The 22422-nt window shown below is 39.2% G+C and overlaps 2 protein-coding genes and 1 long non-coding RNA gene across 3 annotated transcripts; all 3 read right to left on the bottom strand.

Annotated features, from left to right (window-relative positions):
- Positions 1-1474: 1474 nt before the first annotated feature.
- On the bottom strand, positions 1475-4279 carry LOC146498240 (caspase-8-like). The gene is made up of 2 exons (XM_085141960.1): positions 3206-4279; positions 1475-3037 (listed from the first exon to the last, which is right to left on the bottom strand). The coding sequence occupies exons 1-2, from the start codon at positions 3301-3303 to the stop codon at positions 2887-2889; spliced, it is 249 nt and encodes an 82-aa protein (XP_084998086.1). The 5' UTR covers positions 3304-4279; the 3' UTR covers positions 1475-2886.
- A 108-nt stretch (positions 4280-4387) lies between these two features.
- Positions 4388-12753, bottom strand: LOC146498239 (caspase-8-like). The gene is made up of 12 exons (XM_085140486.1): positions 12630-12753; positions 12187-12515; positions 12080-12099; positions 11717-11896; positions 11102-11231; positions 10973-11007; positions 10821-10881; positions 10639-10697; positions 10415-10529; positions 10124-10251; positions 4971-5356; positions 4388-4534 (listed from the first exon to the last, which is right to left on the bottom strand). The coding sequence occupies exons 2-12, from the start codon at positions 12506-12508 to the stop codon at positions 4399-4401; spliced, it is 1572 nt and encodes a 523-aa protein (XP_084996612.1). The 5' UTR covers positions 12509-12515; positions 12630-12753; the 3' UTR covers positions 4388-4398.
- Positions 12754-19520: 6767 nt separating this feature from the next.
- On the bottom strand, positions 19521-22144 carry LOC146498238 (uncharacterized). The gene is made up of 2 exons (XR_014870948.1): positions 21511-22144; positions 19521-20889 (listed from the first exon to the last, which is right to left on the bottom strand). It is a non-coding gene; the product is annotated as an uncharacterized LOC146498238 (long non-coding RNA).
- Positions 22145-22422: the final 278 nt, after the last annotated feature.

The raw sequence follows: 22422 nt of genomic DNA, 5'->3' as shown, positions 1-22422 counted from the left end.
GCTTTTGGGTCCTGTTCCAGAAACACACGGCACACCCGGCCGTGACATAGCGGCTTCTGGGTCCAAACTCCTCTTCAGTTCTCAAAGTCAAACTAACCCTGCAGCGTCACTGAGAGTTACAAACTGTCTAAATTGTTTCATCTTTCATAAAATGATCGATGTAGCTGCTCTACCAGGTGTAACAATTAAGTTTAACACTAAGGCATCCATGAAAACAGGAATTATGACGTTTAACAGGCTTAAGTTAGCACAGTATTAGTTTCCATTTAAACATAATATACCATGTTCTGACTGAGGGATTTCTGAAAAATGAAAATGTAAAGCTCCGCTATCACTTCAGACATAAATGAAAACAGAAAACTAAACAGTAGTGACGTTTGTAGGATTACTGAATGTCCTTTGGCCATTAATTTTTTAAAAAACAGAACTTCTAAACACACGAAAATATTCCCGCTACATTTATGTTCCATTTAAAGTAATCAGACACTAAACCTGAAAATGAAGTCAATCACACATGAATCCAAAGGTTACAAAAATTAAAATGTCTCAAAGCAAGATGCACCTTCGGGTCTTATTCTCCTCATGTGGGAATATTAACATAATTTTACATTTAGTTTTAAAGTAGTTTAATAAGAATAAAGCATGTATAAGTCAGCTTAAACTGTTTTGACTGACTTAGAATTGACTCCATGTAACTTTAAAATTTAGAAAAATAAAAGATTTAGAATGATAAAAACGGACAGAAAATATTGCAAGAAATATGGTATGAAACCCTGAATTAATCATCTATTCTTAATTATGGAGTAAGGTGTGCTGCGGTGATTTAGATGGTGATTTGTGGTGATTCTGTTGCACCCAGGTGGCAGCACAAATTTCTTCCTCAGGGTGAAGCTCATTTCAGGCCTCACAGACTCATGTTAAAATGCCCAACACTACAAAAACACTATACTGCAAACTATATATAGTTTTCATAGTTTTAACCATATTTATATCCTGTTCATAGCCTGTACATAGCTTGTACACTCACTACAGCCTGTACATACTTATAGTTATATCATATTCATAATATACCTTCACACCGTGTACATTGTAAAATACCTATAATAGATCAATATTCTGTAATATATCTATATTATTGCTAAAGCACTTTCTGGATGGATGCACACTGCATTTCGTTGCCTTGTACTTGTGACATGTGCAATGATAATAAAGTTGAATTCTATTCTATTCTATTCTAAAAGAATAAACATGTTTACAGCTTTAGGGATTTATAGCCAGTTTAATTTCCCATTAAAAGGCCAGCTGTGAGACAGTCACTGTATACTTGAATAAAAAAGGGCTGAGGAATTTGGAATAATTAAACACCAAAACCAAAATTTAGAATTAAACTATAAAGAAAAACAACACCAGTCATTCCTTTTAAAAAATATATAATTTTTTATAATTGTCTATTATCATATTTCTTTTTGTTTTGAGTCATTAAGTATACAAGTTCATTTGTTGTATATCATACACAGGACCTAACAAAATATCACACGTTTCTACAAATAAAGGGTTGAAAACAATATATACGACAGTGAAATTTTCCTTTTTATTTATTGAATTCATGTCCCAAAAGAAAGTAATTTGCTTATAATAATTGTCACCATATTTCTACTACTCTTATGTAATTTCTTTTGAAATTGTACTTAACATATATCTGTAATTAGTCATAACAAGTTGTGGGTTGGATGCTTGAAAGTCTGAAACCAGAGCATATAGAAGGTGAAGGAGTCTGGTTCCCGCTCAGGTGATGTAGACTACTCTGAAAAGTACTACTACTCTGATTTTATTAGACCAGCAGCACCAAAAGTATGATGTCTCCCCAACTTTAAATATAGGACACAGGCACTTCTGCCTATATGTAAACACCAATGAAAACACAATAATATACATTTTAGTAATCACCTCAGTGCCCAAATTCAATGACATGTACACATTAAATGGCATTATTAATCAGTTTTTAAATGTGGAGGAACGGTTTGTAAAACAAATGACCACCACTTAATCACAATTCAGTAGCGTGTAATTATGTGGCAGAAAAAAAGACGACCCAGGGTCCCTGACCAGTTATGAATTATATTATTATTGTATGTATATTTGGTATTGCTGTCCTTCTCCCTGTTTGCGGGTGTGTGTGTGTGTGTGTATATGTGTTTTGGCGAGCGCCGGTTTGCGGGCGCCTTCAGGCCTAGTGGGTGTGGCCCTGCTGGCGGACTGGCCACACCCGAAGCCACACACCTGCTGATCAGGCCTCGTCGGGGGAGCTACTTAGGAGAGTCTTGGAGCTCCCCCACGACGCGGGATCATTGCGTGAGACTCCACGTTAGTCAGCCAGTTGAGCTTGGTTAGTGTGTGTGTGTGTGTGTGTGTGTGTGTGTGTGTGTGTGTGTGTGTGTGTGTGTGTGTGTGTGTGTGTGCGCGCCCGCGGTTGTATGTGTCCTGACGGCTGCTTCTATTGTGTTCCCAGGAGAGGTGTGGAGTGCCAGACAGCAGCAGCACGGGGAGTGCTGAGACACTGGAGCGGAGAGCACAAACACTGGGAGAAGACACGACACGGGAGTCTGGGGAAAGCACGGGGATTTATTGTTGTTTAGTTCCATACACTGTAAATAAATGCACTGTTTAGACACAGAGCACCGCGCCTGGGTCCTCCTTCCCTACACCTCCACGGTCTGCCAGCCAGACTGTGACAAACAATTTCAGAAGCTAGATTTTATAACCACATTTTATATACTATGATATTTTATTTGATTCTTGAGATGAGATCAAAATAGAAATTCATTCATACATACACACTGTAAACCAGGCTCATCAAGTCTATGTGAATCTGGGACTTATTTTTGGTCACAGGCGGGTGACAGGTTTGAGGACGAGCTTCTTGGTGAGAGTGAATCTGGGCTCTGGCATTTGTTTGTATTTGTGGATGAAAAACTCTCTTTTGCTGACCTCCCTGTTCACACGTGTCAGGACAGTGAGGATATCATCCATCTCCTGACTGCAAGGAAAACATCAGAAACACACTAAAAAAAGACAACTTGAATTTTTGGAATATTTGAAACATTGACCTTTCTGATGTTTTACATAAGCACATCTTACATCACCAAAAGCAGACCTACATATTACTGTTTTCTTCCAAAGTAGCATTGTATCCTATTTCTCTCACCTTTCTGCTGATCTTGTCAGCTGCTTGCACAGCTCCTGGGTGTAGATACATCCTGTGACTCTGTTTTGAAACGTCACGAAATCCTCCACGGTGGCCATGCCTATCAGAAAGTCTGCTTCTGAAGGCACTGTCTCAAACTCTCTCCCCGGGTCTGCATTTCCTTCCAAGAAGAATTGTGTCTCCCTCCCATCCTCTTCAGGCCCCAAGCTGAAGGGACAGTATCCAGAATTTGCTTCTTCTTTTTTCAAAGCGGTCTTAAACAATAATCATTGGCTGCTTCTTCAATCATTTTTAGTTCAATTCTTTTATCTGATCTGAGGATGTTTTTCCTTTATCTTTAGGCACTTTCTAAAAACACATTTCTTCAAATTTATCGGATGTAAACTGTCAGTCCCTATAAAGATAGTGGACAGAAAACTATCTACAGCAGGTGAACAGTACATGAAATCCATGTCCCTAATAAATATGAAGAAAATCTAGCACCTGAGAGATCTGGCCCTTCAGTTTATCCAGCTACTGCTCACTTAAGTCTCATCAGACAAGGTCTTCGTGGAAGGGTGGCTGTCAACAAGCCATTCTTAAAAGGAAACGGGAAGAATGGGTTGAGGCATGCCAGATAACACAAGACCTGCAATGAAATCAGTCCAGCTCTTATGCAGTGACGGATCCAAATGTAAAACTTTTGGTGTGTGATTCTTATATAATGTTTTTTTCTTCTTTGAGGGCTCAAAGTGCTTTATGCAACCTGTCTCATTCACCTGTGGTTGTCACTGTATACAGAGGTCAAGAGAGAGGTACAACACTGGTCTATATGATGTATCGCTGTCTGGTTTGAAGCAGCATTTTAACCAGTACCTTATATAACCTATTACACCTCGGCAGCTCCTTTACCTGTAATGTTTATTTTTGGCAGTTGCTCAAATATTAAGAAGTGGTGTAAGAGTGTAAGATTTGATTTTATGATTCTTAGGTGAAAAACACTTTTCTAGAGTTTGGAAAACACCAAATAAAAAATTCCTATTTATATTTAAGAAATGACAAAAATGTACCATTTCATTTGCCACTGTGGATAATTTTTATTCAGTTCATAATTACAAAAATCACATTTATCAAACCAAACACACACAGTGTAAACTGTAATGTGAATCCGGGAATTGTGTAGACATGCAGTGTTGTATTTGGTCACAGTCGGGTCATACAAATTTGAGGACGAGCTTCTTGGTGAGAGTGTAGTTGGGCTGTGGCATTTGTTTGTGGGATAAATACTCTCCTTTGCTGACCTCCCTGTTCACACGTGTCAGGACAGTGAGGATATCATCCATCTCCTGTCTGGAAGGAACACACGTGAAACAAAAAGGATACATCTTGGATAATTTTAACAAAACACGCAGCTCATGCCAACACCATGTTTGAAAGCACCAAAAGCAGGAAGACAGAAATGTACAGAGATTTGATGCATTTGATTTGTCTTCCCTGATGACTTTTGAGCCTCAGAAAATGGGTGTAATTTTAAAACAGTTAAGACTGTGCTTTTTGTAAAACCCCTTGAATGAAAGCACAAGGTCTGATTGTGTGAAAATGTATTGAGGCGCTCTACAGAGGAAAAACTACTACATTTGTGTCTTTGTCCATAATTCTATGGACCAAACTGTATGTAACAGAAATTACATTTAAAAAATCTACTTTGTTGGAAACTACTGCACTATGACCTTCCCATATGAGAGTAGTATGGTCTGCCATAAAGAAACTAATCACTTCAACTCACCTTCTTGCTGCTATTGTCAGCTGCTTGCACAGCTCCTGGATGTAGATAGATCCCGTGACTGTGTTTCGAAATGATCCGAAGTCCTGCAATGTGGCCATGCCGATCAGAAAGTCTGCTAGTTCAGGCACTCGCACTGCCTTATCAGGGATTGAGGCGTCTGATTGCAGTGCTCCTTTGTTTTGGTTCTCGTCCTCTCTGCTGCTGGGATAGTATCCTTTCTGGTATTCATCACCCTGACTTGCTTCAATGAAGAAGAGTTTGGGCTTCCCTGCCAAGGTAGGGACTCTTCCACTTGTAAAGGGGAGCATCAGATCTTTCAGGAACACCTTTTCCCCGTCTGTGCCAAAGACACACCCCTTTTCTCCATGCGAAAGCACGCATACCACCTTAAATCAGAGGCATATTGAATAGATGTGGTGTTAAGAACAAAAAATGCAGAAGGACACATGGTAGTGGATTTTGTGAAAAGGATAAAAATAGCTGTGGTGACCACATACTTTAAGAAGAAGGTAGAAGTGAATTATAAGAGTGGAGAAAGGTTCACAAAGGTGAACTACATCAAACTACATCTTATACAGAATCGTAAAGAGAGAGGATACTGCAAGGTGGTGTCAGGGGGGGAATGTAGCTAGGTAGATTTAAATGGTACTCTGAAGGTTGACTTTAGAAATGAAGAAGGGGAAGTGAACGAAGCCAAAAGCAAGGATTAAGTGAAGAAGAAGGACATTGTGCAGTATATAGGCAGGTGTTACATGAACTATCTGGGCTGCTTATCAACCTCTGATCAGTATAAAGGTAGTATGAATGTTGGTAAATGATACCAAATTAACTAATTCACAACTGACAGTTGCCCTGGACCCAACCCTAGCCTGACGTATGCAATGAGTTAGGGATGCAGCTATCAATTATTTTTGTAATCAACTAATCTATCGATTATTTCATTGATTACTCGAGTAATCTGTTAACCAAATAAATCATGAAAAATTAGGTTTAAATTTTTTGGTGAAAAATTTGTTCATGACAGTCAGTGTTGGGGAGTACTGCATACATGTACCGGCATTACATATTTAAAATACAAAAGAAGTGTAACTGTTTTCCGTTAAAGTTACCATTTAAAAAGGTAATAATCAGAATACAGTTACTTTGTAAAAACAGATGGATAACACGGTGGTCTTTTCCTGTTTCATATTGTAAGCTATCCCCTCTTTATTTTTTGGTAATTCCATGCCGGTGGAAACCCAACGTGCAATAAGAGGCTCTAATGCCTGGGTCTCAATCTTGCGGCCCGCATAATGACATGAAGAAATATTTTTTAAAGATTAATATGCAAAAAATTATTTAATATGAAGGCAATATGAGCAGAGTGTTACAGGCATAGCCCTAAAGAATGTAGCCTAATGGGCAGTGTAGTTCGTGTTGCAGGGAGAATGTGTGGGACTGCCCCTGGTGTTATGTGTGTTTGTGAGCACGAGGAAGAGAGAAAAAGGAAAGTCAAAAAGTATGAGTTGCTATCGACTAGAAACGGGAGATGTAAGCATGTAAATATAATAATAACCACTGCAGCCAGTGCAGAGTGCCTGACGAGTCCAGTTGTAAGAGGTCATGACTCGACTGCACACTGTGTTTGCCGCCTCCAAAACAATCATTTCCATTGGAGCAACATTTCAATGCCTCTCTCTGTCTCTCGCTAGCAAATTTGACCCAGACATTAAAACTAGTTCCCAGCTATGACCCGACACGGAACCCAACATATTAGCCAGAGGTCCCTTTACTATGGTTCGGAGCCGCGGACCTGGCCGAGGTATAAGAGAGTACAAAATAAATAAATAAAACAATTTTCACTAGCAACCAAAAACTAATGTGTACACTTGTGTCTGCATTTTTATTTTGTTAAATACGAGTAAAATGACAGCAGAAGTGCTGCCACAAGTTTGGCCAAAAGAGAGTACCAATTTGTTTATTTGGTAGTTCAATAAAAAGCTTCAGTTAAGACTGTGAAAAAATTGGGTTCACGTTTGCAGTTTTGTCTTATTATGCAATATTTGAAATAAAAACAAACAAACAAACAAAACACTACATTTTCAGAAGTATTTTGGTTTTTTTTTGTTTATTTGTGTATTTTCTACTACTTGAACACTGAAGTGGCCCTCCAATGAGATGACAGTGCCAGCAGTGGCCCACAGCTCATTTAAGTTTGAGACCTCTGATCTAATGTAAGCGTCCTGTTAATGTTGATGGTGTCATTTACACAGTGGAGCCAGAGCCAGCAGTGCATGGACAGGAATGCATTTCTTACTTGGAAATTCGGACACCACTTCACATTTAAAGAACAAAGGGATGAGCAAAATCTGACCATGCAATGCAAACTGTTTGCCAGCAAACAAGCTGCTCTCAGCTGGAAGTAAATCTTTTTTTCAAAACTAACATTAGCCTACTGCAACTGCTTTGTTTAAGTTGTGGTAGCTACCTGGGTTATATCCAATTCAGTATCTTTGATGTACTACTGCTGTGTGATTTATTACTATTAATGAAGGCTGCATTAACAACCTGCTAGCTGCAAATAATCATGTGCAGTTCAGAAAGGAGACAAAAAGAAAATGTATTACTGATACAGGAGTAGCTTTCTATATGAGATCACTGCAAAAGGTGCAACATTACCTAATGTCCACCCTACTGTTACTCATTTTATATTAAGATTTAAAAAATCTAGTTGGTATTGGTATGGTGAGTAACCTTCAGTAATAGTAATAAATCACACAGCAATAGTACATTCATGAAGTTGTAAAAAGCATGACAGTATATTAAGTAATCCAAAGTGTTCAGAATACATTACTCTCACTGAGTATTAAAATACATTGCAAAATAGATTTTGGGGCATGTATTCTGTAATCTGTAGTGGAACACATTTTAAAAGTAACCTTCCCAACACTGATGACAGTGCAGATTTCTGAAATTTTGAGTAAATTTAAACATGTAAAAATGTGATTATTTAAAATGAAAAAACTGTGTGAAACTTTCTAACCATATATAAAATGCATATTACCAGTGATGGGAATAACTGTGTTACTAACAGCGTTACTTTTTTCAGTAATAAGTAATCTAACTAATTACTATTTCTATCGTTACAACGTCGTTACCGTTACTAACAAAAAAATGCGGTGCGGTTGCGTTACTATTTTTCAGCAAACAGATGGTTGAAGCTGTCTTCTGCTTACCGCATCTTATATCAGTTGCACCGAAGTAGCTGTAAGTAATCTGGGCGCTACAGCTTTAAGAGAACCATCAGTCTTGGACTGATGGTTCTCTTAACCTCTAGTGTCTTAACTAGGGATGGGTATCGTTTAGGTTTTATCCGATACCGGTGCCAAACCGGTACTTTTGAAACGGTGCCGGTGCTTAAACGGTGCTCAAACCGGTGCTTAAAGAATGGAGAACACAAAATTGGTCCAAAAACCTCTCATGTTTAGCTGTTTTTTTGTAAAAAGAAAACAATGTTAGCCTTTTCTGCAGCTATGGGGCATATATGGTATCACTCTTGGCTGGAAGCAGCTTAAACAATGGAAAAAACACAAACTTTGTCCAAAAACCTCTCATGTTTAGCTGTTTTCCACTTTTTCTTTGGTCATTTTAACCTTTTTGGCCAGGGTGAAGGGAGTATCTGCCATCAAACAAGAAGACAGCCGCATGTAACTACAACGGTGTTTGCTAGTTCACCTTACATACATTAATGTAATAACGTGGTTAGCCTACTCAACGTAAATTACAAACGCACAACATTAAGCTACTCACGCAGAGAAGAACGGCTGCTGCTGCCATCATCCGTCATCATTTCTGCTACACTGGCAGGGCTACGGGTCCGATAACAGGCACCACACGCGTAGTAGATGTGCTCGGTGTGAGGTCTCGCAGCAAGCTATCAAATACGGCGCATTTCTCGGCTTTTAAAAAAAACCGCTATGCGTCGCCAGGTGTTTCATCGGATTTGAGGTGTTACCTCCTTTGACAGTGTCACAGTATCAGCTTAAAGCACTTGTTGCAGCTGCTGAGTTTGCATATTTTGCTGTGAAGTACAGCCAGACTTTTGACCGCTTCGCTTCGGGCATTTTTAATCTGTAGCTCTGCTCTAAAAGAACGTATGCACCTGGCCCCGCCTACTATCCTCGGAAATGTAAAATGATTGGCTAGAATGTAAAGTGTATCACAGCTCAGGAAAAAAAAAAGCACCGAAATAAAGCACCGAAATGTGCGCTGCTTTTCGGTCTGGTTACTACCGTTTATGTCAGAACCGGTGCCATCATGGCACCGGACACCGGTACCCATCCCTAGTCTTAACATCTGGTTCAGGCCCTAACTACCTTTAAGCTACAGCTCAGTGCAGCAGCTTCAGCAATGGAGGTGGTCCATTCGGACTTAATGTCCCCAGTCTCCCTTGGGATGGGTCGAAGCTCAGCCGGACCGTGGCCTCTGCCAGGTGTTCCCAGTGCACCCTCACTATATGTTTAGGCTTGCCAGGTCTATCCAGCCTCCTCTCCCACCACCTGGTCAGAATCACCACCAGGTGGTGATTGGTTTACACCAACACCAGACTGAGACAGAGTGCAGCAACTCTCCAGGAGACTGGTTCCAGAGCCCGATCTAGCCGGTACATCTCGACTTCACGCAATATATTCCATATCCTATTCGCTAGTCTCGGTAGCCAAGGGTCTGTCCACCAGGGTTTCCGCCCCTGGCTGCCAACCAGCACACAATGCACCTGACCCCTATGGCACCTCCTGTGGGTGTTGGGCCTACAGGAGGGTGGGCCCATGTCCCTTTTTCGGGCTGTCCCAGGCAGCCCACATAGACTAAGGCCTGCCCACCAGACACTCACTGTTGGGCACCCTCCCCAGGCCTGGCTCCTGGGTAGATCCCAGTAACCCTATGCTGGGAAACTGTGCCCTGGATATTCTGCTTATAGGGGTTTTTGAATTGCTCTGTCTGGTCCCTCACCCAGGGCCAATTTGCCATGCAAAACCTTACCAGGTTACAAAAAGTCCTTGGCAACATAGCCTCTGGGATCACTGGGACATGCAAATCCAGGGATTTATAAAATAAATTAAGAATATAGAATGGTGGTTGAGGATACAATTCCAAAGATGTATGAATCTACTTACCAAGGCATTATCATTTACAAAATTCTTCTTGCTGTACATTCTTAATTCATTTCGTCTTTGTGCTGCAGTCAGGTTGTTGTGTATCAGCACTTTAAAGCCTAAGCTTGTGAACACTGTGTTCAGAGCATCTGTGCCACATAGAAAACAAACAAATGAAGGTATAGCAGTAGATTACAAAACCAAAGAATATCTGATCTGTATGTGTAGTAATTGGTGCAGGTCTCAGTGCTTCTAGTTAAAACAGTCATACATAAATCGGATCATGATATGGTTTGAAGGTAAGAACTCTACCTGCATCCTTCTGAGTTCCCCTTCGATGACATAGACATGTTTCAGTAGTGAAGATCTCATTATTGATGATCACACATAAACCATGAGACTTATAAGTCAAAGTGTAGTATTCTGACTACAGGACACAAACAAAGCAAATGTGAATTATTATGTTTTTACATTAATATAAATTTTAGTGTTCCGACAAAAGAATGAATGAAAGCATAAAAGTCTGAACGAACTACCTGATCAGGAAGAGAGGTGGGCTGTGATCGTGCATCAGTGTAAATAATCTCTCCTCTGCCTTAGAGACAAAAGAACAATATATTTACATGCCCAGTATTATTATGACAAAATAATAAAAACCAGAGTGACTGTAGGAATTCCTAAAAAATAATTACAAATTTTTCTGAACAGAGATACTTACAACTGCACTGAGTTTCAGTTACAGACAGAGGAAGATGGGATTCATTTGTGTCAAAAAACCTCTGTGGGAATAAACATCACAGTGATCAGCAAACTGACGCACAGAATTAAATGTTCAGAAACACACAGACAGATACACTTGTCAATACTGACATGAGGAGGTAACATCTGCTGCTGCTGGGGGACTCCTGTAACGAGTACAATCATTTGATGATGTTCACAGAAACACACTGTTTACATCTAAATGTTTTTCTGTGGTAACATGAAAAATGTCTCTCATACCTTGAACGTAGTTCTCTACAACCATTGCCAGCTCAGGATCAATCTCTTGGAGTATTTCATGCAACACACTGACATTTGTGTCTGATATTAAATCTTTCTTTTCCATCTCAGCAATCACCTCCAGCACTGTCTGGAATTAACAGCAAAGATGGTTTTAGTTCACAGAGGCTCTGCAGCTACACTATAAATCTATCAACTGCTTCACAGCAAAATGCTGCTCAAATGCCAGTTTAAAGACACAAATCTTCAGCTTCAGCTCAGAAATTAAAAATTCATGCCATGAAAGAGTTCGGGTCTTAGGAGGTTAAAACTGAATTTCCATTGTATCCATTGACAAATAATTTAACTGATTTTTCTTCTCAGTGGTGCTTTAAGAAAAGAGTGTGTTTTGTTATATATGGTCAATTATATTTCAGCCCTGTGTTTCTGTGACAATTTTTTTTCTTCTTGTGATGTACTGATGTTCATTTATTGAGAAATAAATGTTTTGTTAAAAAGAAAATCACCACAGGATTTAGTTTCATTAGAAAGTCTATCAGTGAATATGAACATATCTAAGCAATCTATCATACTGTCAGTCCTACAAGTGACGCATCCATAAACATGTCAGTAAAACAAGTGGAAGGATAACAGTATAGAACATGCAGCACTGACCCCTTTCAGATGACTTCTACTAACAACATCACGACACAGGAAGCAAAGTGCTGCCACCTCAGTAGAATCCAGCTCGTCTTCTAGAGTTGAGTACAAGCTTTGTATCACAGACCTGCTCCCACCAGCACAGGCCTGGATGGACTGATAGATACAAACACTAAGTACCATAGGCTATATGAATGTAGCAACAGTCTTTGAGATGACCCTATGTCATACATCTTGCAATATTATGTGAAGGAAATTGATTAAACAGCACATTATCTCTCTGACACAAATGTTGTAACTTATTTGAGCTGCTCTGCCTTTCCAGAAGTAGGACCTCACCTCCATTTGACTGGAGCCGTCTTGTGACAGAACATAGAGAGAAACAGAGTTACACATCCAACTAGAATATGATCTCAGACACAAAATTTCTCTGTGTGTGTAATTACCTTGCTGAAGTAAAGAAGCTTGGTCAGGCTTAGGTACAAACAGGGTGTCATTCAGTTGAGGGAAAGTACTTTTAATGTTTTCATCAGTTTGCAGGAGGTTCAGAAAAGCTCCGCAGGTATCGTCTCCTTTACTCATGATCTTAATCACGAGCTCAACAACATGTCCCTCCACATCTTTTCCGCTGATACTTTTGAGGTTGTTGTACTCCTGTTCAGTGATCAGCTTCTTCTCATAAACTTTGTTGAGGATCAGCCTGTAGTCTCCAGACAGAATCGTTTGGATGGCTGTTTTATTTCTCCTCACAATGTCTTTGGCAGACATGCTGAGTCTGCATTACAGACATTTACACAGTTTAAATATCACAACTGTAACTAACAGCAGCACACAGGTTTTATTAACTTACAAAGTCTTCATTTTAAATGTAATAGTTATTGCATGTTACCTCTTTTGGTGTCCTTGAGAGTGTGCGCACAGATGATTCAGCGGCCCTGCTTCATTGCATTATGTTCTGCAAAAGAATATGCAACTCCTCAAAGCAAATACTTTCATTCTTCTGTAAGCTACTGTACTTGCTGCAGTAATTAATAATGGCTGGAAACAAAGCGATCATTTCGCAAGAAATGTGAATGTGCCTGAATGATAATTTCATGTGTGCCCTGTAGAAGACTACTTAGCCTAAAATGTGTATTACAACAACTTGTTGGGAAAAATTTGTTTAGACATAAATGTTGATGCCATAATAATGAAAACTCAGACATGGTTGTAATTTCCATTCAAAATGTAGCTGTATGAAATGTATAACAGTCCGTTAACCAAATAATTCAGATCTTCTCTGTCTAAAATGTTAAGTGACAGACAAAATAATAATACTACTGATAACAAATATATTTTGCTTATATAGCTGTTTTGTGCACCATCAGTACCTATCAAAGAGGAAGCAGGCTGGACCTGTAGTGTATAACTACTCTGTCCTACAATCAAGTTTATGAGGATTTTTTTGTTTGTTTTTGTTGTTTTTTTCCTTTTTCAAAGATAATATTTGAGAGAATAACTAATAACCTCTCAGAAGTCACCCTGGTTTTCTCCGTCCTACACAAATGTAAAAGGGGATATATTTCCTCAGGCTGCATGTCCCCATCTGCCATGTTTGTCCCCATTCTATCAGAGTGATCAGAGGATTTCATTGAAGATATTTGTTTATTTTTGTTTTTGAACAAAACATTGTTTTACCATTTTGGCTGGTAATTGCTGTCCTCACAGACAGAATGTTAAAATGTCAAACACTATAGTAGGAATAAATGTTGTTTACAGCCTTGGTATTTATAACCAGTTTCATTTCCCATAACTAGGCCAGTTGTGAATGGGTTAGAGCAGGGGTCTCAAACTTAAATGAGCTGGCCACACACATGGCGGCTCATTAAATAATTTAATTATTTTTTGCTTTTTAAAGAACTTGTTTTAACATTGCACTCAACAACAATCAAATCCTCTCTAACAAAAAAAAGTGACTTCAAGGGCCAAACTCCATCATATGTTTTTTCACGTCAATATACGGGTGGCTAGTTTGAGACCCCTGGGTTAGAGGAAAATATCATCAACTAAATAACTCACGTCACCTTTGGCACAACACGTATACATGAAATTACACGTAATCACAGGGTACTTGGGATCTAACAGTGTAATTATTTTATAGAATCCTGCAAAAAACTGACTTATTACAGAAATTACACATAATTACAGGCTACTTGTGCCTTAGCTGCGGGTGCTACTGTGTAATTGCCTGCAAAATGCATGTAAGGAGTACTTGCACCTTAGTCCTAGGGCTGGGTATCGTCACTGATTTCTAGAATCGATTCGATTTGAATCGGGGAAATTTTGCCTCAGAAAGTCATAAATATTATAATTCTGATCATTTATCAGTACATATCCATATTTTCATATCTATAAAAAGAAAGCTGACAGTTGTGAGACTTCATCAGAGGTTTAAGCATCACAGCAGATGCCTTTGTGTGAAAGTAACTGAGGATAAAACACAGAAAAACATGAAGGAGATTTTCCTGGCCTGTGATTTTATAGCAGATAACAAACAAATATTCTGCAGTAGAACGAAAACTAAAGAAAACCATGAATTAACATATAAACAACAGCTACATGAAGTGTAATTTAATCGTGGTGGAAGCAAAACAGCAAAAGTAAGAGGGGACGATGTTTATGTGAAGCAAAATGTGGATCTTCTTTTGCTGCTGGTTCGGTCAGTTTTGGTTGGAGAGAGACAAAACCCGCTTCTTTAAAATCTAGAGCCAAAAGGGCGTAAACACAACGCGCGGAAGCGCCGACGCGTCAGAAACGGCGTGTCCGTGCTGTCGAGTGAGAAAGCCGACATCTCACTGATCTCACGTCTTTGTGCAGAATCCGTGTACCTGCTCTCATTTACTGTTTTAGCTGTTTGGTGGTTATCGAAATTTTGTGAATGACTCGATATTGTGTTATTCAATCTAGACTCGATTTTATTTGGAAAATCAATAATCAAAACCTACCCCTACTTAGTCCCTTCATAACACGACCCGTGCCCTGTAGAAAGTAAACGGTATTTGTTTCATTGTTTCATTTGAAAACTGTTCTCTCTCTGTAAAATACAGCAGCTGGGCCTTTAGCTAGCAACACTGAAAAGAAACTGCACACAGACAGTTTGTGTGTTCGCTGATGTTTGTTGAGCTGATAGAAATGTTGCATTTGAAATTACCTGACACTCCAAAAAAAAAAAAAACTCACTCCCTTTATGCTCGCTGGTCGTCAGTGGGGTTAGCTAGATGCTGAAGTACCGCAAACATAACTTATGGACACCCGAAGTCGTTCCAGCCACAAGTAATACTAATAATTGTTGTGTTCTGTAATGTTATATATCAAACTGCACCAGTAGAGGGTGGTGTCATTAAAAAGTAGAAGTATGATCCTGTCCATAAAGTTTATGAGCTGCGTTCATTAAAAGTCACTTGTTCCTTGCTGATGATAAATAAATAAAAAGGCCCACTTAAGGTTGTATGATACACTGATCTAGGGTCAGTGTAAAATACAATCCTTGCTGTCTGTACAAAGTCTGCCTCATTTAATCCCACATGACAAACCTCAGGATGCAAATTTATTGAGCCTCTTTCCTGCTGGCACACCTGAGAGTCAGCTGGAAACTTACAGTAACGTGGATATCATGCAAAGACTGACAGACTCTGTAATACTGTAAATCATAGGTGTCAAACTCTGGCCCGCAGCCTAAATTTGGCCCGCAGCCTAATTACATTTGGCCCGCGAAGCCATACCAAATTACTATTAGAGCCGGCCTACTGGTATTATACAGCTAATATATATATTGTTTAGTATTAAGCTTTGCTTGTTCCATATTCAGTTTTCCAGCAAAACTTATTTGAGTCCATAAGAAAAGATTCATTCTTATATCTGGAGGAAGTTTTTTTTTTCAATAAATATTAATGTTAGCCCGCGACTTTGTTCCAGTTTTGAATTTTGGCCCACTGTGTATTTGAGTTTGACACCCCTGCTGTAAATGATCGGTGACTCAGGTTAACACTAAACTTTAAACAGTACCTCTCTCTGTGTGTGTCTGTGTGTGTGTCTGTGTGTGTGTGTGTGTGTATGTGTGTGCTGAACATCAAGAATCAGTCAGGATGGAGTCAGGCTGCATCGGAGCACGTAAATAGCAGGGGAAGGCGGGGCTTGTTCTTTCTTAACCAATTGGGTTTCGAATTTATTCTTTGGGGATTCTTATATGTATAATATTTATATTTTATTATCGATTTAAATGAGGTCAATTCAAGTGATTGACAGCTAATTGATGAATCACACTTAACAATAACAACGTTGCACTGCATTACTGAGTCCTAAAACTCACTGCGCTACATACCAAACTGCACCACTGTGGAATACTGTCGAAGAATAATGCTGTCCAGGAATATAGTTAAGAATGCTAACTGATAAACACACATGTAAGCTGTACTACATTCAACGATCTTTATGTGCTACGTTCGTTAAAAGTCACTTGTTCTTTGCTGACGACTTCATTATCAGCCACCATTGCAATAATAAATAAATAAAAAACACGGGCGCACTTTAACCCCTGGCTATGGCACACGATTTTGCCTTTCATGTCTGTAATATCTCCTGGTGATGAATACACGAGCAGGACTGCCTTTCACGTGTTTCTGTTTAGGCTCAAGTTTTTATGTTTGGAGGCTCCCAGTGACGAAATACAACAAATAACGCCAGTTTCTCGATTCTCTCGCCAGACACGGGAGTCCTGACTTCCCGAGGACCGCAGTGTACGTGATGACATCACGAGTTTTAACTGCGTTGCCTTCTTAATGTAACTGTGATTAATATTTGCAATTGAAATTACACATGAAATGAAAAAAATGCACATGATGCAGTAGATTTTTTTTAAGAAAAAAATAATTAAAAAGTATCTTAAGCACTTTGGCAAAATTCGCTTTTACATATCATCTGTTTCATAATGTCTAATGAGCTTCATACGGTTAAGCAAAACCACTACATGACAGAAACACAAGCTTAATCTCTCTATTAATAAACATAGTACACATGTATGCCTGAATAAAGACAAACAGGTGAGATGTTAGAATGCTTTTATTTTCATTTTAATAGACACTCAAAACTTACAACACACAGCTGCTGGGGTTTGGAAGAGAACTGAACAATATTTAAAATACAAAATTCAGGATGTCCACTTATTAACATAATATTTTTGCTCCCGGTGAAAATGTTTCCTCTTGTATTAAAATATTTTTAATGTTAAATTCAATTCATAGTCAGCCGTTTAAATAAGAACAGAAGATTTTACATCGGGGGGATATGACAGGTGAAATTCAAAATGTACTGACAGCTCTCAGAGTAAGGCTTCAATATTAAATTAAACGGTCCAATTATGAAGCCAAACCGATTTAGTCAGGAACCAATGAAACACCGAAATAAACCAAACATTAACATTTAGAAGTGACTTATAGATCATTTTTAACCTATGACGTTATTTTTGTGCCTCTATTCTAAGCGCACGTAAATAATTTTTGCAAGTACAAATGTTGCATTTTGAGGAGAAGATTATTCTCAAGAGAGTACAAACAAAAAGAAAACCCTTTTCACAAGCATTCAAAAACTAATGTGTACACTTATGTCTGCATTTTTATTTTAAATGTGAACAAAATGATAGCAGAAGAGCTGTCACGTGTCTGGCCAAAAGAGAGTGCCAATTTGTTTATTTGATTTTTCGATTAAAGGCTTCAGTTGAGAAAAAAGAATTGCGTTCACGTTTGCAGCTTCGTCTTGTTGTACAATATTTTTAATAAAAAACAAAAAAAAAAACCACTACATTTTAGAAAATATTTGCAGGTGTTTTCTTGTTTTCTTTAGTTTAGTGAAACTAAACCTTTATGGAGTTAGTTCAGTTACAACGGCATTTGTTTTATTTTTATTTTGTTACTATATACTATATACTATATATACTGATTTTGTTTTTGGTGTGTGTGTGTGTGTGTGTGTGTGTGTTTTGTTTTTGTTTTTTCCTGCGCTCAATTTCTGTTATTTTTAGGTTTTTCTTTGACCCTTAGTCTGTTGTAATTATGCAATTTTTATTTTTATAGTATGGCTGGTTTCATTATGTCTACATCATCAGGCCTTTTTACCTGTAGTCTGTGTTCTGTTCTTAATTCTAGTTTGATTGTATTCTGTTCCTTGGTTAAGTTTATTTTACGTTCCCCGTGTTTCATCCATATCTTATTTAGTCGCCATAATGTTTTATTTTTCTAGTCTGTCTCTTGTGCGTTTTTGCTTCCCCTGTTTAGTTATCTGATTATTTTCACCTGTTTCTTATTTTTCCCCAGATGTGACTCATTCTCTATTAATGCTCCGTCTGTCTGTATATAAAGTCTGGGTTTGTCCTAGCTTTCTGTTGTGTTGTACTTTTTGTCTGCCCATGTGTTTCCTTCCATTTTGGCTCAATGGACTTTGTGTTTCTGCTGGCTAAATGAAGCTTTCTGAAGCATTTAAGCTTGTACTGAAAAACGGTTCATTACTGAAAGCTTTTCAACACAGTCTTCTTTGGTGGCATCAAAACAAATGAAGAGCAACCTAAATCTAAAACTTGAAACAAACTTCTTCAATTGTCCACTCAAGAGAGTTGTGTTCATAGCTTCTGTTTAATGACAGCTCTGTCTGATATCGGGCTGCTGTTTGTTCTATTCAATTCAATTTTATTCATATAGCACCAAATCACAACATTAGTCGCCTCAAGGCGCTTTTTATTGTAAAGTTGACCCTACAATGATACATTCAGAGAAAAACCCAACAATCTATGACCCCCTATGAGCAAGCACTTTGGCCACAGTTTGAAGCGAAAAACTCCCTTTTAACAGGAAGAAACCTCTGGCAGAACCAGGCTCAGGGAGGGGCGGCCATCTGCTGCGACCAGTTGGGGTGAGGGAAGGAAGACAGGATAAAAGACATGCTGTGGAAGAGAGACAGAGGTTAATAACAAGTAGGATTCAATGCAGAGGTCTATTAACACACAGTGAGTGAGAAATGTAACTGAGGAAGAAATACTCAATGCATCATGGGAATATGCCTTAGCAAAAAGGAAAGTTTTTTTTTTCCTTACACAATTCCACTTGTTTTGTGACATAAAATAACTAACCTCCATCCTCAGATATCAGTGTGTGGGAATGGGGCAATGGGAGTGGAACACCTGAGCCTGAGACAGGAGGTTGGCAGATATGTGGTTTATTTTACACATATACAAAAGGTCTGCCTTCACCAAATAAATTATCATGGTAAATACAATGCACTCCTTAAATTTCTTTCTTAAAATGCAGCTTTTATGTCTTTTAATCATGATTTACAATGTACAATTGTACATGGGTGTGCACACACACGCACACACGCACGCACACACACACACACGGATAAATTCAGTGTGAAATTCACAGTGAGATCTTTACAAAATATGTTATGTTTGTATAATAATACTGTGCGTTTTTGCAGCAGGGTGGGGGATTTGTGGGGAATACTCTCTGCTGCGACCGGGGGTGCTGGAGCACAGCTTCTTCTCAGTGCGACACCAAAGGCTGTAAACCTGTTATTCCTGCTGTCCAGAAGTAGAGGGCGCTATTGTATAGCGTGTAGTCGCTTTGGAGCGTGATGTCACGGGGTGGGCGTGGAAAGGATTTTGGCTCGATCCGCCATTTTCGGGGTCTAGCGCAAGTGAAAAGGGAGCGAAGGCACACACAACAGCCACGGATCATATTTGCTGTGTGGTCGGCTGCAATGTTCGATCGCACGACCGGCAAGAGAATAAGCTTGAAAATGGTTTATCTTTTCATTCTTTCCCAACCTGGAAGCAACACGAGGCAGCTCATGTATCAATGTTAGCAAACGAAGGCGTGTAGCCTGGATAGCAGCTGTGAGATGAGCTGATATCCAGTTCTCTTCCATCTCCAAATATCTGTTGGTGCTCCAGACAGTTTCATTCCGGTAAGTTCTAAATATGTTCATATCACTCTTTATAGCCTATTAGTTTTATTTTCGATGCACTCTGAGCTCATAGCAAATTAGAACAAACATCCTACTGAGTGATTTTGTAGAACCACCTTCTATTTATAGAGTTGCTAATTATTTGGCATTATTGCAGCAAACCAGCCTATGAAATGGATGAAACACATCGTGACTGGGTTCCAGCGCTACACAAGGGACCTGCTTCAAACATACCACCCTGCCAATCAGATTACTTCTTCCATGTGAGGGTGAAGAGGTGACCCTTCTGGATAAGATGGTGAAGGTTTGCTGCATTTTGGTGAACAGTGTGATAATAAAACCAGGGAAATATGAAACCTGCTCCTGTTAAATATTCTTAAGTATTGTGCTGTTAAAATTGCTGTATTTTTTCCAAAAGATACAGTAAATAAAGTAATGTTAGTAGTGGTTGATATCACGTAAACACTGTCATGATTTTGTGTAAACATTTTGTCATTTGTAAACTATAAATGACTGGATTCTACATTGTAACGGATGTGATGTTCTATAAAGTGGTTTTCATAATAATAAAAAAAAGAGGCAGAAATTAGTTTGTTTCTTTATTCAATTTTTGAACAGTGGTACTCAGTGAGTACATATTCAGTAAATGCAAATTATTTACATGGCAGTGCACTACAGGCATAAATCTAGACCCCTAGATAAAACATTATGGGTCATTCCCACAACCCACAGCTTTACTGTGCTCCAGCAAAGTATCCAAGTATCCTCCAGCAGTGACAACTCCTCCACAGTAGCAGGTGGGATTTTTCTTTTTTGAGGACGGCTCCTTTTCCCTGTCACTACGGATGGTCTGTTTATGTTTTGATCAAGAGCCTTTTTTTGGGCAGCTGAAGAGGAGAAGTCTATCTTACGGCCAACCTCTGACTGTATCTTGGTCACATTACCCAGCAAAACCCAGCATGCAGGTTCATCTGTAACAGTCCTGTGCCACAGATCAACACTGTTGCTTCTACATTAAACAGAAGAGCAGTGACGTGGGTGCAGGTCTCCACGACTCCGGCCTTACAGGTGCAGTGGGCGGCTTCAACCTTCCCTGTGATGCTCACAGTGACCCATGGCTGTAATGCTCGTTCATTCAGTCTTTGAGAGTGCAGGACCTGAAACACACACAAAGTTCATTTAAAGACAAGAACTATGAGCCAAGGCTGACATAAATGTGTTTAATCTACTTTATCATAAATGTAACAAAGTTTTTAGAAAGTTAGCACATACATGTTTCATTTCTTTATGTGTCCATCTATAGAACGCTGCATGTTATAGTGTTAATCTGCCTGTTCTCTGTCAGAAACCTGCCTGCAGAAAATGAACCTAAAGTATGTAATGCAAGGATGTCATCACTTTAGAGATGGAGAAAGCATAAAGTGACAATTATGAATCCCTTAATATGATAAGGAGATTCTGCAGGTCATTAATCAATGTATAAAACTAAAATAAAATGTATTTTTAGTGACACAAGATACAAATATGGAAGCAAGATGTATAATTAGAATTATTTATAATAAATATGAATAAATTAGTGCAATTTCTTTAACCATAAAGAATAACTAAATCCTTCAGGACAATGTCACATCAGTGCACTGAACTCACTATGTTATCCCTCTAACAGCCTCCACATGTTCTCACTGTAATTTCCCTCATGAATGAATTTATGCTGCACTAATCTGAATGTTTGCAGGGAAATCAAACGCATTTCACACGCAGTACTCGAGCTGACTTACCTTTGTTTGAATGACGACTTGTACGCGCTGACTCCACAGACAAGGTACGAAAATATGTCAGGCTACGTCAATAGCGGTTGGTCTTCAGGGTTTCTACTCCACAGCCGTGTTTCATACGGGTCCACATTTCCAATGCACGCTATTTTCTGCAAGTACCGCCGCTTCGCCTCTGGACGCAATCGGTCTCTATACAGTCCATTCTCTTTTGAGCTGCTTTTAAGCATCTTTCTTGTAGTCGTCGTTCCAACAGTGTGTTTGTTTTAATTCGTAGACCCCGAAAATGGCGCTGCGCTCCCATAATGCATTGCGGCGTGACGTCAACTCCAAAGCCCTATTGGAGGATCTGAGAGTCACTTCCGAGTTTGTTCTCAGAACGCGGTGTCACTACCCGATCCGTACCGGAAACCCGATCGGTACCCCGCATGCGCAAATCTTATGTCACTTCCTCTCTTTGCCAACATTGCGACATTCAATATATTTGAACGATACGGTTAGCGCCCAGTTAGCTCCTAGCATTTCTCAACAGCTCTGCCTCCTTTTCGACTCCCCGGGACATTTAAACAATGGATAATCCGTATACAAACAAATTCATGCTTTTCTCCTCAACAGAGAGCGTCCCCGATTGAAGAACAGCGCCGTAAAATAAGAAGAATGGCGCCTAATTACAGAGTTAATAATACAGACTTAGCAATGTGTCACGTGAAGATTCATCAATCAGATGAAGTGTTTACTGACAATTGACAGTGATAGCGGACATCATCATCACTATTCCAGTCAATCCTCTCCACACAGACAAGCATAAACACACTCGACTATCACTGAATCAAATTTAACGCACGTTTGTAATGACGCCAATTCAGTTTACAATAGGGTTCATCCGCTCGGTCAGAAGGTGGCAGTATCCTCGTACAC

Source organism: Neolamprologus multifasciatus, chromosome 18 (assembly GCF_963576455.1).
Source record: "Neolamprologus multifasciatus chromosome 18, fNeoMul1.2, whole genome shotgun sequence".
Lineage (NCBI taxonomy): Eukaryota > Metazoa > Chordata > Actinopteri > Cichliformes > Cichlidae > Neolamprologus > Neolamprologus multifasciatus.
Note: the sequence above shows the minus strand (reverse complement) of the source record. Positions and strands in the feature narration are given on the sequence as shown.

Bases quoted from the DNA above. Each gene is read 5' to 3' on its own strand.
- LOC146498240 (XM_085141960.1), bottom strand. From the start codon at position 3,303: ATGGCCACCGTGGAGGATTTCGTGACGTTTCAAAACAGAGTCACAGGA. The intron at 3,038-3,205 runs GTGAGAGAAATA...TTTTCCTTGCAG, and splicing joins CTGACAAGATCAGCAGAAAG to TCAGGAGATGGATGATATCC.
- LOC146498239 (XM_085140486.1), bottom strand. From the start codon at position 12,508: ATGTCTGCCAAAGACATTGTGAGGAGAAATAAAACAGCCATCCAAACG. The intron at 12,100-12,186 runs GTAATTACACAC...TTCTGTCACAAG, and splicing joins AGCTTCTTTACTTCAGCAAG to ACGGCTCCAGTCAAATGGAG. The intron at 11,232-11,716 runs TTTTACTGACAT...TGTTAATTCCAG, and splicing joins TACTGTTATCCTTCCACTTG to ACAGTGCTGGAGGTGATTGC.